The sequence below is a fragment of the Podarcis cretensis genome (assembly GCF_951804945.1).
Source record: "Podarcis cretensis genome assembly, chromosome: 3".
Lineage (NCBI taxonomy): Eukaryota > Metazoa > Chordata > Lepidosauria > Squamata > Lacertidae > Podarcis > Podarcis cretensis.
This window is the reverse complement of record NC_137172.1, coordinates 15,995,400-16,011,528: the sequence shown is the minus strand read 5'-3', so window position 1 is coordinate 16,011,528 and position 16,129 is coordinate 15,995,400. Positions and strand designations below refer to the sequence as shown.

The following is a 16,129-nucleotide window of genomic DNA, read 5'->3' as shown; positions in this document are numbered from 1 at the left end:
GAGCAAATTTACATGGACCCCGCCCGCCACACCCACACCAAAATGTTGCAGAGTAGTTATTTTCTATGCCCACTAGAATGGGTCCAAGCATTAAAAGAGCCAACTCAGTTAAAGGTCAAGGTGTCAAGGATATGGCAAAAAGATATCTCTGATGACCTACATTCTGCAGTATACTTCATCAGAGTTCTCCTTGGAAGAAACTTCCTAACTTGGTCTGAGTAAACCGGAGAAAACCTCATGCTATTAACTTTTATTTTGCACTATTATTGTATTTATACTTGTTTATTTACAAATGTATTTGTGGAAGTTGTAGGATATAAATAAACCGATGATGTCTATGACCTTTCAGGATGAATTGACGACGACCAAGAGAAGTTATGAGGATCAGTTAAGCACGATGAGCGACCACTTCTGCAGTATGAACGAAACCTTATCCAAACAACGGGAGGAAATAGATACCCTAAAGCTGGCTAGTAAGGTAAATAATCTTGTTGCATGGGCTGCAGGCCAGGTTTCCTGCAAGTTGCTAGTATTTCCTATCCTTTCTTGGTCACTTAGGTTAGGACACTTATACACACACACACACATATTCCTGGAGTGTGTGCAGGGGCCATGCCAATCTTGTTTTTGCATTTTTTTGAATAATGTAAATGATGATAGTTTTCCTCCTAATCTATTCTTTTCTTGCACTATGCTGCCTCTTTCCCCCCTCATATGCCATTTTTCTTTTCTTTTCCTTTCCTCACTCCTTGTTTTCTTTTTTCCTGACAAGCAAACGGTCTTGGCTATAAAGTATAATAATATATTTTTAAAAATAATTACTGGGTGTGTCGGGTGTTGGCCTATGTCATCTGAAGGATTGCTTCAGTTTCCAAAAGCAACAAATGTGAGATTATATCAGATGGGTTTCTGAATCAATGAAGCCATATATAACAAATGTCGTCTTCTTTTTTTTTTAGCTTGAGTTCATAGTTTCTTTCAAGGATGCTTGTCAATTTCTGGTATAATATCACACTAAGAGCTACATGCTGTCTAATTAACTAAATCTCTCTTTAGAGAAGGGCTGAGGAGAGGAGAGCAAAGTGTGAGCTCTTCGTTGGTGGACTAAGAAAAATACTCCTCCTGATTCTCTGTCCATCTCTGCTGTTGCTTAATATCTAGCTGTGTCCGAAGTGGTGTACAGAACATTGAAGGTCCCTTACTCAGAAGCCATACAGTTTTTATTAGAAGACAAGGCAGTGATTGTGGGGGACAGGTTAAGAAATGATATCTAGGATAAAGAATAAAAAGAGGATGGATGGTAAAGAAGTTGCTGGACCCTGAGAATTCACATAAGTACCAAGAGGGAAGTAGCTTGGCAAATAGGGGAGGCTGATCAAACCATGTAGTATAGGAGATGGAGAAGTTGAGAACTGGAGCTGGCAGTGGAAGAGGGCTGAATGAGGAATGCATAGATAAAGGGCCTTGGTTGAGTAGTGCAGTTGTGAGTCACAGCATTTGGGCAGAGGCCACAGTTAGGCAGACTGTACAAGGGCAAATAGGCCAGTGGTCTGGCCTGGTATGGCAGCTTTATATGTTCATGTGGATTTACAGTGGGACACAAATAGGGAAATGTTCACACAATCCAGTTAGTGGGAATGCGAATTGTCCTGCCCTCCTTCATTTAGATTCTGACAACCAGTTTTCCTACCATGTAGTGACTTTTTGCAGCAAGATATACAAACAACTGGAACTAAGTGCAGAATGAGATGGCACAGCCCAATATGGATTTTGCTGGTTTTGAGTTTACCCTTCTGCAGGCAGAGTGCCATAGGGACATAGGAAGCTGCCTTGTATTGAGTCAGGCCTTTGGTCCATCTCGCTCTGTTTTGGCAGAGGTTCTCCAGGATTTCAGGCAGGGTTCTCTCCTGGCCCTACCTGGGGGTGCTGGGCATTGGACTTGGGGCCTTCTGCTTGCCCAGCAGATGCTCTGCTGCTGAGCTATGGCCCTTCCTATGGCCTTTTGATATAGAAGTCACATGTTGATACTTCGCAGCACAGCCTTGGGGCATGTGCATTTTCCTCACCCAGCCTATGTGCCATATTAGGAAGGAGCAGTTTAGTATTAGTAGTAGTTTGTACAGGCTATGTAAAGTATAGTGTTTTTGCACATGCATGCACTAACAGTATTTCTGCTTGATGCTTCTGTTTAGTATCAGCACTGTTCTGGATGCCACTTAGAATGCAGCAGTGATATGCTAGTGGAGGAGACTTAGTCAGAGACTGCCCTCTCGGTCCCCAAAGGTGAATGGAAAGGATGAGAGTTTGGTTTTGGGGTTGTTGTTTTTAATGTTTTAAAAACACATTTATAGGCTGCTCTTTTCTAAGTACTTGATACAGTATTGCCAGAGGTTATGGCAATAGGATGGGAACTGATGCTAGAGGGTATGGGACAGGCTTTTCAGGGTCAGGAGAAGCTTTCCAGATGAAGTAAATCTGTAAGAAGCAAGAGAAATGGCTTAATGGACGGGAGGCTGTTCTAGCCCACACAAGCTCCGACTCCTCCTGAAATGCTGAAGCCTTGTTGATGACGGGCAGGAAGCTTGTTGTGTAGAGCAATCAATTCATGAGTCATGAGTTTTTACATGGAGTGGAGGGGGAGAGAGACAGACTGTTGTTAAAAGACCTTGCCCTTGGCTAGCACACCCGGTTGGAGAGCACTCAGAAACAAATTGCAAGCTGATCAGTGGGAAATCAAATTCCTGGGGGAAGAAGCAATGGGTGAGCCTGTGCAGGAAAAGTTTGAGCCCCATACATAGAAACAAGATGCAGGAGCATGCCTTAATATTGCCTACACAGACTGGCAGCAGCTCTCCAGGGTTTTAGGCAGGAGTCTCTCTCAGGCCTAGCTAGAGATACCAGGGATTGAACCTGGGACCTTCTGCAAGCAAAACAGATGCTGTGCTACTGAGCTACAGCCCTTCCCTTGGGGAACACCAACAGAGATCCCCTCCCCACAAATCTCAGTGATTGGGCTGGGATATAAGGGATCAGATACCCTGGACCCAAGTAGTGAAGCACCTTGTAAATGAATACAAAAATCTTGGACCTGGCCTGATAACAAATGGCCAGCGAGTGCCTATTTTTATTTATGCATTACCTTCATGGTAGAATGGGACGCGGGTGGCGCTGAGGTCTAAACCACAGAGCCTAGGGCTTGCCGATCAGAAGGTCGGCGGTTCAAATCCCTGCGACGGGGTGAGCTCCCGTTACTCGGTCCCTGCTTCTGCCAACCTAGCAGTTCGAAAGCATGTCAAAGTGCAGCGGGAAGGTAAACCGCGTTTCAGTGCGCTGCTTTGGTTCGCCAGAAGCAGCTTAGTCATGCTGGCCACATGACCCGGAAGCTGTACGCCGGCTCCCTCGGCCAGTAAAGCGAGATGAGCGCCTCCACCCCAGAGTCGTCCGCGACTGGACCTAATGGTCAGGGGTCCCTTTACTTTTTTACATGGTAGAATAATCACTTTCCAGCTTCAATCCCCTCCTCGAACATCGCCTCTGTTCCATGAAGTCTTTGTCTTTACCCCTGTAATGCCCCCACCCCAAAACTGAAATGCAGCCAAAGTACTGTAAACTAAGGGCAGACAGAAAGTAGAGCAGAGAATCAACTGGTAAATCTCTGGGCATTTGCAGTAGATCGAAAAGAGTTTCTTGACTACAAGAAAGCATTCTATATTAGTTTCCCTTCTCTGATCTGTAGTAACTCAGATTTGTTCATGCATGTGTTTGTTATCATCCCAGTTTATGGCACATGGGATGCAGGACGTGATTGGCTTTGCCCCCTGAACCAACATATTTTACCTTACTGCAACCCCTATGTTTACCATTTTTTACTTGACTACTATTGAAGGACCCTGGGGTTGTATTAAGTGTAGTGTTAAACAGATCGTTCCATCAGTGCAGGTACCCTTGATTGTCTTATCCTGCATGAGACTTGGTTAGAAGCCTTTTCTTCTTGTAAAAATTGACATTTTTTCCCCCATAAAGAGATAAGATTCTGTTTTACTAGAATTTCACCAATGTGTGTACAAAGCACAATGTACAATGTGTACAATGTACAAAGCAGGAGTCCATACTAAGGGTCTCTAAAATACTAATGTCCAACTTATCTGTGATGCATGGTCCTTTTTGTAAACCACTTTGATATTTTTAAAAATCAAATGGTATATTAAATAGAAGTATGAATGAATGAATGAATGAATGAATGCACTGCATGCAGGTGCTGTTGGATCAGGCCAGGGAATTATTTGCAGGAACCCCAGTGACCCACAAGCATTAGGCAGTCTCCTAGAAACAAGTATTTTGAAATTCTTGGAAAATATAATAAATGGAATGGCCCCTTCTCTTCTACATTCCAGCAGAGCATTCTGGTTGGTGGAAGGGTATGTGTGACAGTTTGTAATATCCCCCCCCCCCAGTTCCCAATCCCTTTGTAGTACCTCCTTTGACAGTTTCAGAGCGTTCCCCAACTTTTGGGTGGAGCAGCACAAGGAGTTTCAGGGGAAGAGTAAAATTCTGCTGCTCAAAGGCTGCTCCCTTCATTGGAAGAGAACTCAGGACCTAAGTCTCTAGTGTGGGGCATTGGCATTTTAGTTGTTACTTTGAGGGACATATTTACGGTAATGTGATCCACCTTCAGTCCTAGGGATATCTGTTGTTTTTTACAGATTAAGTAATAGAAAAATGGGAAAGATCTCTGCTGCCAGTAAGACTACTAGGCAGAGGTGTGCTAGATGGACAGATTGCCTGACCACAACAGGCAGCATCCTATGTTCTGCTGATCTCCTGTGTTCTCTTTTTGATCTAGGGAAATTCCAAGAAGAACAAAAGTCGATAGTATTGGTCGTCCAACTGACCTTTGGATGTTGCTGATGCACAGAAACACAGATGCCGAAACTGATGTTCAGCTGGCAAAATGCCTCTTGGACTGGACATGGCTGCAGTGGTGGGATTACCAGTGTTTGATTTGGTGTTGCATTTGGATTTGAGACAGCACCAGATTTGGTTGCCAGTGTAATGAAAACTGGACTTGGCGTGTTCAGTAGAGCAGATGGGGGAAAATAGGCACTCCGTGGATAACTCGCATAGGAATGAACCATAACTTTTTACCATACCACTTTGTAACTGCTTTTAGTTTCCTTGTACAAACTTCCAAGATTTTGTATATTTGACTGCATATTGAGATGAACAAATCTGACACCAGTGTGGTACTTGTCTCTTTCTGCCTAAGAGGTTGTCATCCCTACCCGTCCATTCTTTCTGTGAATTAAAAAAAAGAAGAAGCCCAGAGCTATCAGTGTTTTTCAGTGATGTTCACCTGTGCAGTTATTGTAAAAAAAAACCATACTACAGATTCCGGTCTTCTCTTGTAGACTAGCTTAGATTGCCTTAGAGAGGCAGTCTCAGTACATTTATATTGAAGCATTCAATGCGGCTGTGACTATTCATATTAACTGTAATGAACTATTAAAAGTGTACAGTAGTGGTCCTTTTTTTTTTTAAAATCAAGTGCAGAAAGTGGGCCAAAGAAGGTGTTCTTGAATCGTGCTGAAGGGTGATGTTTTGTCTGTTTCTGTTTGTTACTTTTCTCATAAGCCGGTGATAGAGAAATGACTCCCCACATCTGGAGGAAGATGTGAGAATAACAAACAGTGCTGGCAAGTGGCTTCTTGCAAAGACCTTTCATTTCAGTAGGAGTGGGACAGTACGCATGATGGGCCATCACCATTTCTGTTTCAAACGCAGCTTGTTGCATTGAAGCAGGCTAAGAAATCACTGAATCAGCAAAGCTGTGCAGAGAGGGGCTGGTTCAAATACCGATGTAAACCTTCACATGGGTCTGTGGTGCTGTTCTTTCGGAGCCTGCCTGCCTTCCCCATCTGCAACTACATAGTAACTTGCCCGTTTTTAAAACTTCCTTTTTCCTCTTGAGGGGTGGGGTGGAGATTCTTTGGCACACTCACCCGAGTTTCACGTTACAACTTCCATGTTGCAATGTAGGCTCTTAATTCCTGAAATGCAGCAATGCTTTGCTGCTTGAAGCTTACCTTGGCACTTTCAAAGTCTGAGCCAGTCCCTTGCTGAAGATTGTTCTGTGGCATTTTGGAATCGCCCAAATGACGTCTTGGTGTTCTAAAAATTTATTCCTGTTCCAAGTTTTCTTCCTTGGGAAGATTTTTGACACTAACCTGAGGTCTTTTCAACACAGTATTCCTTGGGAGTTCCTCGCCATTCACAAGAAACTCCACTACTGAATATTTCACAATGAACTACTTCTGTAGCCCCGTAAGAAATAGTAGCTGTCCTATGTTCAAGGGTTACTTCATTGTATCAACCATGTCAATGTGTATTACGAGCATAGAATAAATATACTGCCATGTTAAAACTTTCGCTGTCAGACTTTTATGTTTGTGTGCTCCTGCGTTAGATGTGGTTTTGAGCAAAACTGCCTTTGGACATGTCCATATGTCCTGACTTTTAATGGTTTTTAAGATTTATAGCTGCAGTGTTTAAGATAATACTGTATGACTAAGCACTGGTTAGTGGGAGGATGGAAGATTGAATGTTGAAAGGCAGTGTGCTTTGAAAAAGATTACTGCACTCAATGGTTAATTTTAAACCACTGCTTTTAAAGGCAGAATCCAGTCTCAAACCACGCAAAAGCATAAAGGTGTTGCATGTAAGAAAATTAATTAGATTTATTTGATTTCAAAAGTGATTGAAAATACAAGCTACTGTAAGGTAATGATAGTTTGACAACTGAGACTCCAAGTTATGTAACTGGCTCTCTGTAGAATTGAAATGTTTCCAGGGTCAGCTGGTGGTTTTTGAAGGGGGACAGACCAGATGTCGGCAGCAGCTTCATCTCTGGCAGGTCCTCCACCTCTCCTTGTCCATCACTCTCCAGGTGGCACTTGTAAAAAGTACGGACCATTTGGGCAGCATGATGTTAAGTCGTCATCAGAATCTGCAATGTTGGGACCTCTTTCATTTCCTGTCACATACCTGTTTCCCCCAATTTCCAGTTCAGCTTTTTTTCTGAGTTATGGTGTCCAAACCCTGGAACACAGCTCTTTATATAGCAGAGTGCTGCAGTTGGCTGCAAAATTTTGCAAAATTCCATGCAGGTATAGGTTTCTTTTTTCCCTTTTTTTTAGAGGCACACACTTACAGGGTGCCGCCTCCTGTCCCTGCCTTGGCTGACAAGTGATATACAAATGCATTGGATAAGTAAGGAGTGCTAGGTTATTTTTTGCTGGATTTCTTCTATGTCTAGCCAGAGCTATCAAGTTGATAAGGAATGAATAAAGTCATGCAATCTTAACAAACAGTAGCAATGAAGCAACAGTTCTAATAAGAGCCCATCTCATGTTTGCAGCACACAAGCAAGCCGTTCTACATCTTCCGCTGCTGCATGCCCTTGTTTACACGCACACATTCTCTTACATGGGCACACCAAAAGCTCTTTCATATATTTGTGTTTATGCAAATAGATGTGCAGTGGGCAGTAGTGTAAAGGAGACCTGCGTGAAATGAGCCCGAAGGTTTCAGGTCACTCGCCCCTCTTGGTGAAAGGACTAAAGGCCTTTAAAGTGAAAGGAAGATTCAAGGAAAGGGGTATTCCCCCTTGTTGTCGTGGTCCTGCAGCCTCTGTCTAACAACTTCCTTATGCCAGGTTGTGGGGTTTTTTCCCCAGCCTGAGAGCTGCATTCCTTTCAAGGGAAAATGTGCAGGGGCCACACACCAGTTGTCAATGTGGTCAGAGGCAAAAGTAGCCACTAAGTGCTAGGTGGAAGAAAATAGGGGTAAAGGGTAAAGAGGACCCGTGACCATTAGGTCCAGTTGTGACTGACTCTGGGGTTGCGGCTCTCATCTCGCTTCATTGGCTGAGGGAGCCGGCGTACAGCTTCCAGGTCATGTGGCCAGCATGACTAAGCCGCTTCTGGCGAACCAGAGCAGTGCACGGAATCACCGTTTACCTTCCTGCCGGAGTGGTACCTATTTATCTACTTGCATTTTGACATGGTTTCAAACTGCTAGGTTTGCAGGAGCAGGGATTGAGCAATGGGAGCTCACCCCGTCGCGGGGATTCGAACCTCCGACCTTCTGATTGGCAAGTCCTAGGCTCTGTGGTTTAACCCACAGCGCCACCCGCATCCCAAAATAGGGGTGGGTGGGTGTAAAAGAAGGTCTTGGTGCTCACTGGTCGTTGGCTCAAGCTCCACCGTAGAGTTAGGAGAGATCCCTGACTGGAGAATGCTGCCAGTCAGTGCAGATAATACTGAGCTAGATGACTTGAGATGTCCCTTGTTTTAGTTTCTAACTTTTTAAAGCTGCAACATACATGAATACACACGTTTCTTGCTTATTAATTATTGAAAGCGCTTTGTGATTCTTGAGATTAACTGATCAGAAACAGAGTGATTCTGCTTGAACTTTATAGCTTGAGGTCATGATAAATACTGTGTGTGAAAGATGGAAATTAGGATGGAATGGTACAGAGGGCAATTAACTGGCCTTGAGCCTTGTCAGTGTCCAAATTTTCTACCATTCTCTGTCACACACATGTATTGATGTATACTGACCATTGTTGGTATAATCCAATATGTCTGATGTTGGTTAGCAATTATGGAATTATTTAAGCCACCACACATGGATTTTAAACAACTTTAATGCTACTTAGATTAAAAACCTAGGCTTGCTGGAATGACCCCTTTTCTCCTTCATGTACTCCTCTTGTGTACTGTACTGGGAGAAAATCCTGAGCCCTAAATTGTTTCCTAATCCATTTACTTTAGCATTAGTGTTTCTTCTTACTCTGTTGTGAAACTGCTGTTGTCAAATTGGCTGCCCTGCAACTGCTCAGAACTGTTTGTGCTCCTCTTATCTGGGCCAGTAGAGGCAAAGAGGCTGAGAATTCTTCAGCTGTGTGCTTGGAATGCTATTAGAAATCTGTTGTTTGTCTAGAAAATAGCTTGGAATTGGGAAGTAAGAAATGAGTGCTTGCAGAATGGTTTGTGCTTGCTGATTTTATTGTGAAATGATTATGGCCAGGTGAGAGAAATTAGGTCTGCAAGTCTTAAGGGTAGATTAATCAACAACACCATCAGTTGATGAATCGTTAAGATGTACACTAAATGATGAAAGCCTAAAGACATATTTCAGGACTGGCCCCGCTATTGGGCAGACGGCCACCTTGGGTGACAAAGCTGAGGGTAGGGGGCAGGGCAGGCAGGGAGTAGCAGCCACACAGCCTCCGCTGTGTCCTCTTAAGTTAGCCAGCTGCCCTCCTGTACAGTGGAGGAAGATGTCTCATTGCAACTATTGCTATAAGATTCAACTGCCAGTCTCATCAGTTTCTGTATTTTGAGCTGGGTGGGGTGTGGAGGCATCTGCTCTCTCACCTCAGATAGGAAAAAATATTTGTCTACGCCCAAGTACATATGAACATTTCATCTTCTCAAAGGGGCAATAATATAGACCTCTTATGTATTTTTTATTTTAATATGATTTATTAAGAATATAAAGAATATTTGTGTGTGTGTGTGTGTGTGTGTGTGTGTGTGTGTGAGAGAGAGAATATAAAAGTGTCCTACTGAATCAGGCTAATGGCCCATCATAGTTCAGGATCCTGTTTTCACAGTGTCCAACCAGATTCCCATGAAAAGAAGCCTTCAAACAGGACCTGGGTGCAACAGCCCTTATGCTTACCATCAAGTTTCTGTTGTGCCCACTATGTCTCTGCAGTAAGGCCAAGCACTGCAGTTTCCCCAGCTTGGCTCAGATGTATCTAGCATTAGCATAAGAGCATCGTTATGTGGAGTCTCTCTCCAAATGTGTCTGGCACATGCATTTCCCCTGCATTGTTGGCCTCTTTGAATTACTATGGCTGTGCCACTGCACTCTCAGTGCCTAGTTTTAGCTCTTCCACAACTGAATCATAGAATTGTAGAGTTGGATGCTAGAATGTTTTGTCCAACATGGGGCTTCAGTCCATGACCCTGAGATTAAGAGTCTTGTGCTCTACTGACTGAGCTATCCCAGATCACATTATTAAACATTTTCTGATTCCAAACTAGGAATCAGCTCCTGTCAACTTCACCTCTGCAATCGGTCCAAAAGATGCTCTGCCACATTTTTTATTTTAAGCTCCAACTGTCTGATTCCATCCACGTTCACGTACGGCTCATCATTTTGTACAGGGCCAGTTTGTCCCCAGACATACCCATCTTGCCTAACAAATCCATACCCCTCATCCCAACACCACTGTCTTATCCATGCATTGAGGCTCTGCATGTCTAACTGCCCTGCAAGTACAATGGGTGGTGGCATTTCAGAAAAAAATGCACATTTGAAGGTTCTGACTTCAGTACTAATTTTAGCAGCTAAAACTCCAGTATGTAGGAATTCATTATCAGGCAAGTTGTTGTGAAAAAGGATTGCTATCGATAGAAAGTTTGAAAAAGCAACAACTCCATGGGGTTAGTATGTATGAAATACCCCAAAGTGATTTAACAATTTCAATTTCAATTCAATTCAAAATCCTTTATTAGGCATAACACACCACACATTAACAAACAAACATCATATACAAACTGTATAAAATACGGGCACAGCAAACACAATTTATCCCAGTCCTATTCTTAACTCTCAGAAATTTAACGATGTACATAAATAACACAATACAATATAATATAGTATAATAATACAACGCAGCAACATCTCCTACCATTAAAAACCACTAAGTCTCTTTATCATGACCCATTCTTTCTTCATGGACAGCTCTTAAAAATTCGGCCGCTATTAAAGTAATTTGATCATCACTGTCCGCCAGCATGTCCTGAACAGCTGGTTGTGTAAAAATCTGTTTAGTGATTTAACAATAAAACCAGCAATAAATATATATATAAAACAATTTCAAATCCAATAAAAATACAGATTGGGATAAAATTCTCTGGGTAAAAGGCTTGTTGAAAAAGGAAGGTGCTGAAAAGATAATAGAGATGACAGCTCTCTGAGATGTGGGGAGGGGGGTCATTCTAAAGGGCAGACTCTGCCAGAAAAAGGGCCTGGTTCCTATATCTGACAGAAAAGAACTCATGAAGAGGCCCCTGCAGGAGCACTTCTGCAGAGTGCAATGATTGGCTGGGTATAAAAGTGATGAAAAGGATCCTTTACATTAGTACATTAGTACCAATATCTTGAACATAGACCAAGGTCTAAGTAGTTAATGGTTTTAATAGATCTAATTGTTCAAGTTATTGATCTTAGATCCATTAACTGATTTATTATTTGCATAAATCGGTATAATTTACCTAATTGTTCATCTTATGGTGAACTTGTAGACTCCTGGACTTTCACTTGTAGAGCCAGCATCCTTGGATTCAAACACCTACCGTATTTTTCGCTCTATAAGATGCACCAGACCACAAGACGCACCTAGTTTTTGGAGGAGGAAAACAAGAAAAAAGATATTCTGAATCTCAGAAGCCAGAACAGCAAGAGGGATCGCTGCGCAGTGAAAGCAGCAATCCCTCTTGCTGTTCTGGCTTCTGGGATAGCTGCGCAGCCTGCATTCGCTCCATAAGACGCACACACATTTCCCCTTACTTTTTAGGAGGGAAAAAGTGAGTCTTATAGAGCAAAAAATACGATACATTACATTTTGTGTTGTGTGTGTGTGTGTGTGTGTGTGTGTCAGTCACTGTCCTTGGGCTTTCTTGTGTCTTGTGTTGTCCACTCAATCTTTGTCTGTCTCTCAGGACTCAGAAATTGTGGGATATCACGTGGCTTAACTTTTGTTCTCAAGATAATCCAGGCAGTTTTGTAGAGACCACAAAGGCATTTTCAGCATAGTGAAGCAGCATTCCATATCTGTGTGTGGGGGAAGCACACATTCTTGAATCTTGAAGCATTTTGTGCAGAGTTGAGGATTTGTGTCTAAATGTCATTGCAGTTCCTGCTCCTGTGCAAGCAGGGCCAGTTGAGTGTGTGTGTGTGTGGGGGGGTGATATATGTATACTGCACAATTCTCTGAGGCATAAGAAGCTTCATGTGAAAAGTCAAATTAGAAAAATGCAGCCTCAGTATTATCTTTTCCCAGCAGGGTTTATTGACCCTGTGTACAGTCCATTCACTTTGCTGGTTTAGAAGAGAAGCTTGTTCAGCAGTCACTAGGTTCCCTAAGCCCACTAATACTTTGACTACCAGACATATTGACAGTACACTCGGCTCAGCTGGAACTCTGTATATGCTCTGGAACTCTGTGTTTGTTTTGGCTTGGCTCTGACCAAAAGAGCATGGTGTCACTGCAGTGGAATTGGATGAAACAGCACTGCTTTGACTGGAATCTCCTGCAGCAGTTACCCACAATGGAAGTGCAAGCATCATTAGTCCCTGGAACCAGTACCATATTGAATGCATACATATACCTCCATGCAGCAATTAATTAACTCTGAGAAAGAAAAGTCTCCACCAATAATTGGATTTAGTCTAGATTTGCATTGCTTAAGTCAGGCATGGCCAAACTTGGCTCTCCAGCTGTTTTGGGACTACAGCTACCATCATCCCTAGCTAACAGGACCAGTGGTCAAGGATGATGGGAATTGTAGTCCCAAGACAGCTGGAAGGCCAAGTTTGGCCATGTCTGGTTGGACAGGCATGATGGCCGACTTACTGACCTCATCTGTATCTGTTGAGGGCATCCTTTCAGGGAGCAGAGAAAATTTCATGCTTATTTTATCTAATTCAGACTTTCCCTACAATTCCCATCATCCTTGACCACTGGTCCTGCTAGCTAGGGATGATGGGAATTGTAGCCCCAAAACAGCTGGAGACCAAAGTCTGGGAAACCCTGATCTAAACTGCAATTTGCAGTTTAAATTGCTGTCAGAAACTCTGAATTCAGTCACAACTGGGCATTCGCAAATCATGGTAAAACTCAGGAGACTACTACTCTTTTTTTTTTTTAATAAATATTTATTGAGATTTTTTAAATACAAAATGCAAAAATAATAAACAATATGACATGTATCATAACATATTTTCAAAGCTTCTTTGGACTCCCTCACGTCTCCCGCTCCTGACGAGAACCCGCTCGCCATCCGTAAATAATCAGTCTCATGCCAAGATGGGTTGAAGAAATCTGGCCGCAGCTCTCTCTAGAAGCTGCTGGAGCACAGCCTTTATTGTGTAAAGTCAGAAAGATACAAAATACAAGGAATCCCACTTGTTCTCAGCCAGCAGATAAGGGCCATCGCACTAGACCACGTATTTGATCATGCTATGCTACGTGAACCAATCATTGGATGGCATGAGCTGTCCACGCGCTGATCATGCTCCAAGCAATGCTTTCTGCTATGAAATCATCCTTGCAATAATGAACTTTTGCCCATGCTCTTATGGACAAATGACCATATTCCCACACGCTCCCACTTACATCATTGTAAAACTTTTTCCAGCAATTTATCATCTTGTTTACATTCTTAAATCTCATTCATTTAATTTAATCTAATAATTCTCCAAAAGGTTTATATTTTCCTCAATCTCACTTATCATCCAAATTACGTCTAATTTAGTGGTGCTCAATTATTTATGGTCTGGCATCCTTCTTTACATTCAACCAAATTACAGTATTTTTGTAAATAAATCCTAAATTTCTTCCAGTCTTCTTCAACCCTCTCCTCTCCCAGGTCTCGGATTCTGCCGGTCATCTCAGCCAATTCCATATAGTCTATCAGTTGCACCTGCCATTCTTCCAGTGTGGGTAGATCTCGAGTTTTCCAGTGCTTGGCGATGAGTATCCTTGCTGCTGTTATTGCATACAGGAAAAAAGTTCTATCCTTCTTTATCACCCTCTGGCCGACAATACCCTTTATTGTTATCTCTTTATTATCTCTTTCAAGGAGGTAATTATTTGCATATCGTGTCTCCTTCATATTTCTATCTTTCCCATTTCTGTAGTATAAGGTAAAGGGACCCCTGACCATTAGGTCTAGTCGTGACCAACTCTGGGGTTGTGGTGCTCATCTCGCTTTATTGGCCGAGGGAGCCGGCATACAGCTTCCGGGTCATGTGGCCAGCAGGACTAAGCTGCTTCTGGCAAACCAGAGCAGTGCACGGAAATGCCGTTTACCTTCCCGCTGGAGCGGTACCTATTTATCTACTTGCACTTTGATGTGCTTTCGAACTGCTAGGTTGGCAGGAACAGGGACCTAGCAACGGGAGCTCACTCCGTCGTGGGGATTCAAACTGCTGACCTTCTGATTGGCAAGTCCTAGGCTCTGTGGTTTAACCCACAGCACCACCCGCATCCCATAATTGTCCCTAAATTCTTGTGTATGTATAGACACATTGGTAGATCTGTTAGCATACACACATGAAGCTGTCTTACTTCTGAGATCACAGTAGTCAAGTTATTTATGCTGACATCAATGGCGTGAGCATCAGTTTCTCTTGTAGACCTCTGAAAGAATGTAATGTTGAACCAGATGCTGTAGGCGTCTCATAGAAGCTTCAGGGTGAGTAAATTAAATAACCCCTCCCTCAGTGCTGCTTCCCATATAAAATGAACTGCCCAAATAGAACTTATTTGCAGGTGGTAAAGTTAGGAGTTGGGGGGATTCACCAACCATAGTCTTTGGCGAGGGCATTGATGAGGGTGGAATTCTCCAACATTTTTGAGATAGCCAAAATAGAAAATAAAACTTATATGAAACTTATTTTATGATAAATCTTGGTTCAGTTAATACTGAATGGAACTGTTAGATCATATTGGCGGAGGGAGGAAGCAGCAGGTGAAGAGGAGGGAGATTGGAAGGAGCAGAGTCAAGTCTATTGCTTTCTTCAGCAAGATTAAAGTAATATTAAACAACCTGCACCAATTTACTCAGTGGCAGATACTGACTTTTTTTTTTTGCCAAATATTCTCTGAGCCAGTGTGTAGGCAGTGAAAAGCTATGCGTGTGACCTCTGTTGCTGTTTACTCTGGGGAAATAAGTTGGGGAAAGAGACCTTTGTACATACTTTGACTCCTGCCGCAGTGAATCAGTGGCATGATCTTCCAGTATTTTTCCAGTTCAAAATACGTTGATTCAAAATGCTGATCAGTGTGTCCCTATCAAGAAAGGGTACAGCTTAGTTATCCCTTATGGTACAGCCACTGTCACATTTGCCCTCCTTAAGCACAGATAGCTTGAAAAACAGTGTGAGCATTTGTATGTGGGAGGGTGGTAGTGGAACACTGGAGAGGGGAAAAAAGAGTTGCATTCAGGGGCTTAATAAGAACAGAACTGCACTTTTGCCCCAAAGACATGCGTAAATCTGCAAAGCCGTAAGTGATTTGATGCTTCAGCGCTTTAATGTAAACTGGAGAAAGGACAGGAAATGAAACAAGATTACATTGTAATGGCAGATTAATGGCCCTGCAGGTTTTAAATTCAGCAGCTCAATTCTCTGCTTGTTTTAAGTTTCAGAACAAGGAGTAATTGTTTGAAAGAATCTCTGCAATGGGTGAGGGTGGGAGGTGGCACATAAGAGAACTCCATTATTATCTTGTACCTATGAAAGACTTGACCTTTGAGGGCAATGCTAAACAGCAGTGGGAGGAAAAAATAGATTCGTTGCACAAATCCTCACTGCTTTCTAAGTGCTATCAAACCTTGCTTGCTAGGCCAGCTGCAGGAATTTTGCTGCCTGAGGTGATGGACAAGAGGGAGTCCCCTCCCAATTGCATGTACCAAAAGCAGCCAGACTGACCTTACTTCAACAATGGCAACAGGACTGTATCCTTCACATCTGAGGGCAGCAGGTTAGCTTAGCGGGTGCAGGGCAAGCTATGCCTTGTACACACAGCCCTATCCTCCCAACAATGTGCTATCACTCCCCTGCCTCCATTTCGATCTCTGTATGGGGCAGCTGCATATTCTTGCATTGCAGGGGGTTGGACTAGATGATCCACAGGATCCCTTCCAACTCTAGAATTCTAAGATCTGCTGCCTGAAACAGCCAACTCACCCTACCTAACAGTAGGGCCAGTCCCGCAGCATCAATGGTCAAAGAGCTTTGCAAGCATGGAGCTGTTTCTTTATGGCTC

General features: G+C 42.9%; 1 protein-coding gene and 1 long non-coding RNA gene across 4 annotated transcripts in view; one reads left to right on the top strand and one right to left on the bottom strand.

Moving 5' to 3' along the window:
* The window catches only part of PPP1R21 (protein phosphatase 1 regulatory subunit 21), a 42,243-nt gene extending 35,822 nt beyond the window's left edge, over nt 1-6,421 (top strand). For both annotated transcript variants that reach the window (XM_079968611.1, XM_079968610.1), the window contains exons 21-22: nt 350-478; nt 4,844-6,421. In XM_079968611.1, the coding sequence (XP_079824737.1) occupies nt 350-478; nt 4,844-4,873 (159 nt within the window). In that variant the 3' untranslated portion in view covers nt 4,874-6,421. The remainder of the gene's footprint in view (nt 1-349; nt 479-4,843) is intronic.
* Nucleotides 6,422-12,125: 5,704 nt separating this feature from the next.
* LOC307211976 lies at nt 12,126-16,129 on the bottom strand. Of its 2 annotated transcripts, none has more exons than XR_013836672.1 (4): nt 15,798-16,129; nt 15,061-15,151; nt 14,429-14,500; nt 12,126-12,344 (listed from the first exon to the last, which is right to left on the bottom strand). It is a non-coding gene; the product is annotated as an uncharacterized lncRNA (long non-coding RNA). The 2 variants fall into 2 exon arrangements; XR_013836673.1 differs by having other exon boundaries at nt 15,793-16,122.